Source organism: Macrobrachium nipponense, chromosome 28, assembly GCF_015104395.2.
Source record: "Macrobrachium nipponense isolate FS-2020 chromosome 28, ASM1510439v2, whole genome shotgun sequence".
Lineage (NCBI taxonomy): Eukaryota > Metazoa > Arthropoda > Malacostraca > Decapoda > Palaemonidae > Macrobrachium > Macrobrachium nipponense.
Window position 1 is genome coordinate 30,409,740 of NC_087217.1, and position 11,863 is coordinate 30,421,602.

Below are 11,863 nucleotides of genomic sequence, written 5' to 3' on the forward strand. Positions count from 1 at the left end.
AGGGGAGGTGATTGTAGTCAGCTAGCATCCAGTAGACGACAGGATATCTAACAATACGAGAGAGAAGAGTCTTCCTCCGAGGAGGATCCTTCGTGAATACTTCCTTTGCTAACGAGATCCCTTCTTACATGTTGATGAGGTTCCTCGTTGCAGAATCTTCCCTATCCTTGCCCGAAGGAAGGGAAGGAGCCTGGAAGTCGAAGGAGACTCAGAGCTGAAATTGGGCGGAACCCTGATTTCTAGCTCTTATTGTATCCTTCTGAATACCTTCTGGGAAGCATTTTCGAGCCCTCATCGCACCCCGAAGACTCTGTAGGCAAACGTTTTTTTAAACCATCTCTTCTTCTGTAGATGAAAAAGTAAGTACCCTGCCTGGGCAACGGAAACTTCTATCTGAAAGCGTTGCGTCAGGAATAGAGGGTTTTAGTTCTTTTGCCAGACATACTATGCTGGTAAGAACCCCATTGCCGAGTCTCCATTGAATCTGATGCGAGATTCCAATGCACAAAAAATTTACTTTGTCTTCTTGGTCGTTTAGGGCTAAGAGAAAGCAAAGAATTCCTTCATAAACTTTCTCAAAGAAGTTTGATGAGGAGCAGTTCCATTTTGTCGGAACACGGATCTGTGGCCACAAAAAGCTCCCATTCGAAGTACATGATATCCTACTCTTTGTCGTATTGCGGTATCGTATAAGATCCCGAAGATCTTAATCTTCTGTTCTCAATTCCCCTGTAAGAGACAGAGTATAGCCTTTTACTGCGTTCTTTGATAGCAGATATATACCTAGGTGATTATTCCTCTGAAAGTGAAGAAAGAACCTCGCTATGTGGTTCACAGAGGTATCAGAAGAGGACAGTTTCCTCATTCCATCTAGCACGATCTGCAACAATTCTATGTCTTAGCCATGACTATTGTCATTTACCTTGAAAAATCCTCTCATTCATGTCCACTTCTGGTCAGTCTGCACGCGGAAAGACTCAGAGTGGAGAGGTTTTTCAGGTCTATTTATAATAGATTCTGATAGAATATCCAGATACTCTTGGAAAAAGCCTTACGAAACATGCTGTGAGAAGAACTTGAATTCTTCTGAATCCAACCTTCTAAGGCCAAAATGAGGCATTCATCCTCTCTTCCTTTGACGCCCATTATCTTAATATCTTGTTAAAGAATTTATAACTAGGGGAAAAAAGACTAAAGTTTATTCCCCTTCTTTAAATTAAAGATGTATATTGCTACCTCTCTTGGTTCGAGGAAAAGGAAGCAGTCTATAGGAAGCCTGTTCGTCTTCTACCTTGCGAAGAGATCTATGAAGAAGACTTTCCGCAGGTTCTCAAAAACTCTTTTAGTAAATGTTAGACATACGTTAACAGTTATTATCTTCGATCGAGAAGGTTCTCACGGGACATGCAAAAATCTTGCATCGAACCATTTAAGGATCGTTAGTCCGTGTCTGTTCCCAAATAGGTTCTCTTTTGTTAATGCGAACAGGGGCGAAAAAAAGGGATTCTCGATGCTCTTTGCGATATGAGAGAGTCGTGGAATTGGCCTAAGTGATTAAAATAAATCATTTCATCATTCCTTGTAAGCGACCCCTTTCCGATTAAATGGGTAACGAAATCAGGAACAAATCTTGCCGTTACCGAGCCTCCGAGAGGCTACTGGTTTGTTTGTTTGTTTGTATGGTGTTTTTTTACGTGACTTCCGAACCACGTCGAGAGTGAACTTCTATCACCAGAAATCCACACTCTCTCACTCCTCAATGGAATGGCCGAGAATCGAACCCGCGACCACCGAGGTGAGAAGCAAACACCAACCAAACCAACCACTACTGGCCTCTTAGGTTAATAACTTGCTAAAACGAGAAAATATCTTGGATGGTGCTTCTGGCGCATTGCGCCAGGCTGGCGCTTCTGGCACAATTTGCGCCAGGCTGGCGCTTCTGATGCTTTGCGCCCAGGCTAGTTCTTTTAAGGTTATGTGCCAGAACATCTGTGCCCTTATGGTACCCGACATCCTTCACATGTTAATTTTCCGTTCTTAGTAGGAAAAAACTTTTATATACGTAGTATAGTCCATTCAGGGAAACAACTTCTGCCACTAAGAGATGTTTCCCATCCGACTCACCATCTTCTCTTGAGCAATATCCGATTCTAAAAAGGTTGTGTGTGTTTCTCGAAAGGATGAGAGAATTATATTATATCGTGCTCTGCCGTATTAGAATCCTTTATAATACTGTCACAATTGTGGTAAACAGCATTAATCTAGGAACCTTTGTAAGGATACTAGGAATTCTGTAGTTAACCTCGGTATGTGCATAAGACTTGACCATACCGTAGTCTTAAAGTGAATTCTCTTCTACTACATTCATCATCTCACTAAGCATGTACTCTAATAAGCCATGCTTTCGCAAGCATGAGAGCATATATATATAGAGTTCCGCTGTGTTAGAATCCTTTAATAATGTTACCTACGGTAAACAGCATTGAAATGTTGTAATATCTTTCTTATTGAAAGCTTCTTAGCAAAAGGCAGACAATATTTTATTTATGTTTGCTTAAACTATCCCTCAATCCGAGGCTAAAAGCCCGCGATTGTAGGGGAGAGACACGGTTAGGTATTCCATCCCGCAGGAGAGAGACATGTAACCAACCACTCATGACCGACACCTACATGTTACTGCGTTGGTCTCTAAGGCGCGATAGCAGTCTCCGTTAGCCGTCTGGCCTTACTCTTCCAGAGTTCCAGCTACTCCATTATAAAGGAATCTTATAAAATTATAATCGAACTTCAGGAAGTTCTTATTCATGCATATTTAAGCGAAACAAGACTTCGATAAATCTAGAAGCTAAGTAGGTGTTGTCTTAACAATCCCTTTAAGCGTAGTCGTTCCTAGGAAATTCCTGGAAGGATACTGGTAATTGAGTTGCTCTGCAAAGAAGTAACTACGGTATGTGTGATTTGCCGTATCATATTCTCATACAGCAGATACTCTACTACCTTCTTTCCCTGCCGAGGCAGATAGAGAAAGGAAAAATTTTACTGTCTTCGTTCTTTCGTTAATAGAATGATAGAAAGAGTATATATATCTTCTTAAGGAAGGAAGTTTAATCCAGGAAACTCTTTAAATCTTCGTGATTTCCTCATAAATCGCGAAGAGACAGAATTCCTGTTCATCTGTAGGGTTTTACGGAAGGAAGTAGATATTTCCTATCCGCCATCATACCCAAACGTCGATGAGATTCTTATAAGAAAAACTCCCAAAGCTCTTGCCTCTTCATAACGAGGGAAAGAGCATGATGAAGGAGAGAGTCCGCATTGAGAGGAACTGCAAAACACAGGAGTCTTCTGAATAATGAAAAAATGGCTTCTCTTAGTATCAGAATCCTTCTGACAAACGCGACGGCCGCCTGTGCGACATCTTGCACCTTTGCCAGGGGAAAGTTGCTCAAGTTAAAACTCAAAGAGGAGCCTCGCGACTGACCTTTCTCTCATAAGAAGATGGAATATTCTGGCGCCTGGCTCCTTGCGCCTAGAGCCTGGATAGTTCCGCGCGCCTGGAATGTTCCCGCACGCTAGAAAGGAGACTCGCTCCTGGAACGTCCCGCTTGCGTGGAAGGTCCCTGCGCCCTGATAGTTCCGAGCGCTTACTAGACCCCTTTTAGAAAGAGCCTCTTGCCCGAAACGTTCAATGGAAGGATCGTTCTGATTGCCACTGTACTATAAGGCTCCTTGCTCTAGCCTCTGTTTTTCTGGCGCAATTTGCGCCAGGCTGGCGCTTCGTCTCTTTTGAAGGCGCCTTGCGCCAAGAAAAATTTTCTAGAACGCGGCTCGCGCTCAGTTGCTAGAACGCGGCTCGCGTTTGGTTGTAGGAACGCGGTCGCGCTAGTCTGTTTTGTGGAACGCGGCTCGCTGCTGGCTGTTGGAACGTGCTCACGCTAGCTTGCTGGAACGCGGCTTCCTAAGTTCCTGGCTGGCTCTTGTTCAGTGTTCTCTTAGTTTTCAGAGAACGCGCTAGATCATCAAAACATATACATTCTTCGTCTTTTCGGATGTAAGATGAAGAGACGCACTTTTTTAAGGATGCCTTTTCAATGGCTATCCTTGGCAGTCTGGGACGCTCTACAGAACCTGCGAGGGGACGCCTGACCGGTGGGGATTCTCTGAAACCTCCTTACGGCTTCGACATTCCTTCTCCCCTGGGTCTTGGGAGCTTGAAAGAGGTCTAGGCCTGGGAGCGAGACAGAGCCGATCAGACGCACCCTCCACTGCAATGGGGAAGGGGGGGGCACTAGTAATCACTTCTTACCTTTCAATAGCTCGCATTTTGAGCCACAATCCTTGTCTTCAAATTGCAATTATGAATTTGAAGTTTCTGCGAAGTAAGTAAGGTGATGAGGATGCAACACTACTAGTACTGTTAATACTCTAATTGCTCGTTAGTACGAGTCTCCAAAAAACTTTTAAAAGAAACCTATCTAGTTACATGCTTACTGACTCCCTAAAGTAGGAAGTCAGCATATTTCCTCAATCAATTCTAACACTTATTACACGTATTAATGAATAAATATTAATATTTCCCTTTCTTGCAAACTATGTGTGTCTACCGAAAATTTCGGTAGTTACACGTCATATATTCTTCGAAATTTTTCGAAGCCAAATTCATTAAAAAGTTAATAAAAGCGTATGCCGAAACAAGACCCAGTACTTCCCTGCAAAAGACAGCCCAGAAGATCGATGGCGATGAAAAACGAAAATCAAGTCAGGAGGATAGCAACAACATATGTTGACACTACCGCGACAGAGAAAATCTGGTTCTAGAACGGAATGGTTCCTATTCCTGCCACCCAGCGGCAGGGGGTAGATCACCTGACCTACCTGCAGCGTGTGCCGCGAAATTCGAATTTCTGTCGGACGTCCAGAGACATAAGCTAAGTATATATCTGCCGGGGAAGTTGCATGTACAAAAATAAGGTGTCTGTTCCCTATACGATTTTTACCTAGAAAAAAAGACCAAGAAGTATGTCTGGTCTCTTCCCCTATGCCAGGGCTAGCAGCAAAACGGTCTTGAGGGTCAGATCCCTGTCAGATGACTCTGGAAGGGGCTTGTACATTGCACGAGTCAGGTTCTGCAACACGAGTCACATCCCACACAGGAGGCCTGAGATCCCTGGGTGGGCAAGACATTTCGAAGCTCCTCATGAGTAATGATATCTCAAAGGAGGAAGAGATACCAACACCCTTCAACTTCAAAACTGGGCCCAGCATGGCCCTATAACCTTTCATAGCTGAAACAGAGAAGAGCTTCTCTCAACAAAACGAGGAAGTCTGCAACCACCTGAAGAGTGGCTCTGACTGGAGAGAAACCCAGTCTATGACACAAGACAGCCCACTTTCCCTGGTATACTGCTGCAAAGAACTGTCTAAGGTATCCTCCCATATTTGTTTCTGCTCAGCAAGAAAAGCCTCTTGCTCGCAAAAGATGGTGGATAAGCTCCAGCTGTGAAGACACAGGGAAGGCACTGTCTGATGGAACCGTTCTATGTGCGGTTGACACAGGTCATGCCAGGGGGGAATCTCTCTCGGTGCCTCCAACAGAAGAGACAGAAGGTCAGGCTAGCAGGTGCTACCAGAATCGTCCGAAGATTTGGGGTGGTCAACACTGTTGATCACCAAGCTAATCATACAGAACAGGGGAAAGGTGTATACCTCGAGGTTGTCCAACGGGTGTTGGAACATGTCCTCTGCAGCATCCCATAGGTCCTGTACAATAGAGCAGAAGGTCTCTAGCATCCTGTTGTACCAGATGGCAAACAGGTCTACAACCGGTTGTCCCCACACGCTGAACAATCTTTCCGCCATGAGTTTAGGGACCACTCAGTTCCTATTACCTGATTCTGGTGGCTGAGAGCTTGTCTGCCACTACATTCCCCTTGCATGCAATGTACCTGGCTGACAGCTCTACTGAGTGGGCTACTGCTCATTCGTGCACCTGCATAGTAAACTGGTATAGCGAGAAGGAACCAAGACCCCCATGCTTGTTAACGTATGCCACTACTATGGTATTGTTGCTCATTTGTACAAGAGTGCCGCATCACTTGATCCCGAAACTCTTGGAGGGCCAGGAGAGGCTGCCTTGAGTTTCAGGATGTTGTTCTGAAGGTGCCTATTGTGATGGTTCCATACTCCTGCTGTCAGCAACTTCTCCAGGTGTATGCCCCATCCCTCAGTCGATGTATCCCATAACAGAAGCATGTCTGGAGGAGATGTGGGAAGCTCCACTCCTATTAAGAGGTTCTTGTCATTGAGCCACCAGTCCAAATCCCCTCTCACCACCTGCGAGAGGGGAATGAGAGCAGATTGAGGGTTACGGGACTGAGACCAATACTCCCTTAGTCTCCAATGGAGACTGTCCATGACGGACCCTGGCTGCTCCTGTCGAGACAGGAACAGTGCGCTGCCTCTCTGAACCTGCCAATACGAGAGTTCATCCTCCGCTTGAGGAATCTGCCCGAGTCAATACCAGGGTGAACACTCTCGTGAGCACCTGAGGAGCGGTTGAGAACTTGAAGCAGAGTGCCATGAATTGGTAAACCATCTCCCTGAAGATGAAGCGGAGGTACTTGCGGGAAGACCGATAAGATGGATATCTGGATATACGCATCCTTCAAGACCACCATAAGCATGAAGTTGCTCTCCTTGATAGAGGTGAGCAAGGTACGAGCCATCTCCATCTTGAACCGAGTCTGGCAAAAGAATCAGTTCAGGGGAGAGAGGTCTAAGACTGGTCTTCAGCCCCCCAAAAGTCTTCTCTACGAGAAAGACTCGGCTGTAAAACCCTGGGGACCAGTCCAACACAACTTCTACAGTGCCTTTGCTCAGCATCTTCTGCACCTCTTGCAACAGTGCTTGGTACTTCAGTGATCCCATGAGGTATGAATGCAGACGGTCTCTGCTCCGTATTGCTGCCCATGTTGCCCAATGGCTTGAAAGGCACTCACTCACCAATGGCAGCAGCTGGAGGGGAAAGCTGCCTCTAGCATTTCCCCCTCTTCCCTTACACCCTTTTCCTGAAGGTGTGGAGGGGTGAAAGGAAGGCACGCGACTGCAAACCCTTCAGTAGTAGAGAAGGAGGCTGGGTCGTTCCATGTGTGCCCTTAGAGGAGGAGGCCTTCTTGGGGGCCATGGAAGAGCTAGCTAGATTTGAAGGCCTAGCTGCAGTGGGACGCAGTCCTGGAGGTCTTTGCCCATGCCTGGTGAACAAGGCGGTCTTTGCTATCATTGTGGCGCTTGTCTACAGCAGCAGCTACCTGCTCTCTGTTGAAGAGAGAGGCAGAACCCAGCAAAGGATTCGTTGTGAAGAGCCAAGACCAACTCGGGACCGAGAGACCAGGATACCCGAGAGAGAACAAGAGTCTCTTCTCGAGTACCAGGTTTGCCCACTGGTTTGTCGACTGGTGGGCCAGGTAGGAAATAGCCCTACCTCTAGACTGGCACAGTCTCATGAAGGCCAAGTCTTCTCCTGGGATGATAGCTCCAGAAGAAGCAGCAACCTTACCGAGACAAGGAGAGACACTCTGCAGTAAGGCGCTAAAACGACATACCAGGACCACAGCAAACTAAGTCCAGGTCAACTTGCTTAAGTCAGTAAGGACCTCTCTGAGGGCGCGTAAAAGCACCTCTGACAAGGCAGAGGAGGAGGAAGCAGCTCAGCTTGTCTGACTGATTGGACCGAAGGGTCTCCTGTCCTGAGACAAGACTGTTCACCTGGTCCAATACTCTGTCGGCAAGTGCAGACCACGGCAACCCAGTTGAAACCCTGGGTTCCTTCTTAGGACCAAAAAAAGCTTTGAGACGAGAGGTATTCTCCCGAAGAAGAGGCTGTGGTTGCTTCCCCAAGATCGTTGTGCCAATTCATCAATGAATCAGCGCTACAACCTCACCGAAAGTCCTCTGTATCTCTGGGGTGTCCACATCTCTAGGCAAAGGGCCCTCAAGCCCTTTGAGAGAATGGTCCTCCCGAAATACTCTCCCACAAGGGAGAACCTCGCCAGACCCCCTTGATCCTTTCTCAATGGCACGGGTGTACGTCCAGTGGGGCCATAAAACTCCTCCAGGAACATAGGCCCCTGTTGCTGAACCCTGGGGAGAGCACTCTGCAGGATACCTCCTATCCACCTTACCCCTCCTGGTGTGTCCCGGGGATGTAAAGGGAATAGGAGAGGAGGATCAGATGCTCTCATTCGTCCTACCAGGAGCGCTGCTAGGAGGAATGAGCCAAACATGATCATCAACCCATGGTGATGAAGGCAGTGTGGGTCTAGGAGAGCGTGGTCGCCTTAGCGAGACACTTTCCCAAGGAAAGAACAGAGGTCTCACTGTGCAGCTGATGAGCCAGGCCTTCTCATACTCTGTTGCTCACACGAACGTGGGTAAGAGTCAGGTTCAGCCACACAGCCAGCAGGTTGGGGAGAACATGTACTGTCCTCGTGACGCACCCCAGTCCTTTTCAAGGTCGAAACCTCGTGCAAAGAGGGCTGTAGAGGGGACCTCCTCTTCGTTCCTCCTGAAGTCGTCCTGAGAGACAGCGACATCTTCCCTAGCACCTGATGAAGAGCCAGGCTTGGCTTTCACAGGTGGGACCAGGTCACCAGCGAGGCTTCGTCCCTTTTCTAGAACATCCTGTGCCACTGTCAAGACGGTAAAGAGGTCTCTCCACCAATGACAGTGGATGTGTGGCCCCCTTGGAGGGCTGCGTACTTGGGGAGACTCATGAATGTGTACCTAACGAACTCCTGGGGCTCCCGTGACACTAGACCCTATGGACAGAGTAACGGTCCCCACTCCTGAAGCAGCAGGTGAGCCAACGAGAGAGCCAACTGCTTCCTCAGGTAGAGGATGCAGACCCTTAGAAGCCTCATGACAAGATTTCTTAGGGGCAGAGAAGCTACCTTCCTCTTCTTAGGCTGAGAAGCCTTTGAAGAGAGAGGTGAGGAGGTAACAAACGATGACAACAAAGACGAAGACGATGACACCTTATGAGACCTCTTCTTCCTCAAATTCTTCGCCAACTTCCACAGGAGAGAAGTCAGGGCCCCCAAAGGGGCACCAGACAATTTGGCAGGACCAGGTCCAAGAACAGCAATGGGAACAGCAGGCAGGGTCACCCCTGACACCACCAGGGGTGACATGGGTGCCACACTAAAACCAGGAGGTGGCACTGAAGTCACAGGTACTGGGAGATGTTGAGCTGGCAGGTGGCCACTGGTACCTAACACCATAAGGGGGTCACGTTGGTTGGGTGGTGAGGAAAAACCGGGTGGGGCGCAAGACCAAAACTATGTGTAGTCACCATCGATGTAGAGGGGGTGACTACAGGATGAGTGACTGCTGTGCTGGAACATGCCTGATCCAATTCTGACACCTTCCCTGCAGAAGTTGGGCTAATGGGATTGGAATCTTCTAGCCATGAAGGAGTACCTTCAGAACGCTGGTCCACATCCTACACCCGTGTTATTATTCCCTCGACGAGTCGGAAGAGCAAGACGAAGCAGAGGCTTCCTCCGAAGGGGAGGCAGCGTGAACGGGACAACTGCTGTGAGAGAGGTAGGAAGCCAAAGGATTAACTAACACGAGTGTGGTTGGTGGGCATGTTATCCTAACCATTTCCTCCCGGTAAACCTGCCCTCCCCCACTGCGCTGTAGACCAATCACAATACTAAGCACATTGATTATTTATATTACATTCACGCCCTCGGCAGGAGGAACAGAGGACGTGAGGATCAACATCCACTGAAGAGCAGAAGTTACTGCACTTCCTACTCTGTACCCCAGGGCACTGCCAGCAGGGGGCAGACTTAAGTGATTGTGAATTATGGTTTTGCATTTCATTATTGACAAAATCAAACTCACAAAGATCACAACCATGTACAAATATACAATAACAAGGAAAAATTCCATCAGGATTGAAAAGAAATCAGCTTGAAAACAGTCAGACTGAGAGCAAAGTAAACAAGTCTTTCCCTGACAACAGCCAAAAGCAAAATGGAATGTTTACCTCCAGTTGGGAGGGACTCCCAACTACCAGACCAGTAGTTAACTACCAAACTACCCTGTTTAAAGATTTCAGCAGAAATTCATAGGACTTCATCACAACATATTCTCATTTAGAGGTTTAGCCACTTTGCTGTTCAAACTATCTGGCTAATATACTAATCATAAATGCCTGTACTTCAAAAGGAAAACTTATTAGCACATCCACATTCAAGCTGTTCTAGGATAATTCATCAAAGATAAAGAGTGAAAATTCTTATACATTCACTAACATAACTTCTAGGTTTAAAATATCCACTTGTCAGCTGTCTCTCAATAAGAAAATATGGGCTTACTTAGTGTAACATTCTAAAGCTTCTGTGAAGATCTCCTCTCGCATGAGCTGATTTCCTTTGTTCTTAAGTTCTTCTGCCTCAGCTTTGTCTGCTTCACTTGGTGGTGCTTCATTCCTAGGAGCACTAGTACTTGTCATCTCTTCTTGCACGGGCTGTAATACGAAATAACATTCTGATTACCTACTTGTAAATGCCATTTTTCCTATAACTGGAGATTTTAACAAATACTGTAACTTTAATTACTGCTAACTTAACTATAATTAATGGAATAATAAATATCATTACAAAAGAGGCAATGAAATAGGAAGGGCAACTGAAAAACTAAAGCAAACTGTAACTGAATATGAATAAGAAATTCCTACAATTAGAAAAACTTTAATTTCCCTAACAGAGCCTGATTTTAATAGTATACTGTACTTGTACAAACAAAGTGCCAAATGTGCCTTTAAGCAGAACGCACAATAAAAAAACCTACATAAAACAATACAGTCAGTCCCTGGTTCTTGGTGGGGGTTCCGTTCTCAGCAAGGTGCTCAGAAGCAAAAACCACCATTAGCCGACACTCAGCGACTTATGGCACCTCTGTTGGGTATGTTATGGCTCCATAACTCTATTTTTGGCAACTTGGAACTCGGCGTGTTATGACGCCATAAATAGGCGATTTTATGGCACTGCACAAACCCCATAAAACTGGATTGCCATTGACTGAGTTCGCCAATAACCGGGGACTGCCTGTACTAAGGAAGTTTGCAAGAGTAAAGGCAGCAACATGACCAACAAATAGCAATGGAAAAATGAATAGAATTTATAGACATGCTGAGTACTATGATTAATCAGAGATGGTATATTGGAAGCAAAAGTTGACAAACATTTTTCACCTACAAGTGAACCTTGTAGGTGAATTAAAAAATATTTCAGAATAAGAGAAGCAAGAGCTATGAAATGATATTAGCAATGACATCTTTTGTGAATAAATTAACAACAAAACTCTAGGATAATGTATTAACTTACTGATGCTTTACAAGCTTCTGCAAACATCTGATATAAAGATCTAGGAAGTGCCAATTCACTTTGTGCTAAAGAAACACCATACGCAGTCTCTAGGCACTGTAAGGCAACTTCCACGCTCTCTACACCTTCTTCTGTCAACCCATTTTCAACAGCACCTCCTTCTAGCTGTGACTGTAAGAACTGTAACATAGAATAAACTAATCGCTTCACCACTTCCCTGGAAAGATAAAGAATATGAAGTTTGAAAAAAATCCTATTTTCATTCACAGTGAATGAAGCACATGTCATATAATGAACAATCATATTCTGATAAATGCATGGGACAGAAATACCCTTCTGTTGCAGATTTTTAAAGTTTATTGTAAAAATACACAAATATAAGTAAAGATTACTCTTGAGACAGCATATACTAAGTGTCTTAAGAGTAATCTTCATCAACATTTCTTCTGAAGAGCATGTTGGCAGCT

At 45.7% G+C, this 11,863-nt stretch overlaps 1 protein-coding gene across 1 annotated transcript in view; it reads right to left on the reverse strand.

Annotated features, from left to right (window-relative positions):
- LOC135201144 (small glutamine-rich tetratricopeptide repeat-containing protein alpha-like) overlaps window positions 1-11,863 on the reverse strand; it is a 132,822-nt gene that overhangs the window by 102,947 nt on the left and 18,012 nt on the right. The window contains exons 2-3 of the mRNA XM_064230023.1: window positions 11,397-11,613; window positions 10,386-10,537 (exon numbers count right to left, since the gene is read on the reverse strand). Of these exons, the coding sequence (XP_064086093.1) occupies window positions 10,386-10,537; window positions 11,397-11,613 (369 nt within the window). The remainder of the gene's footprint in view (window positions 1-10,385; window positions 10,538-11,396; window positions 11,614-11,863) is intronic.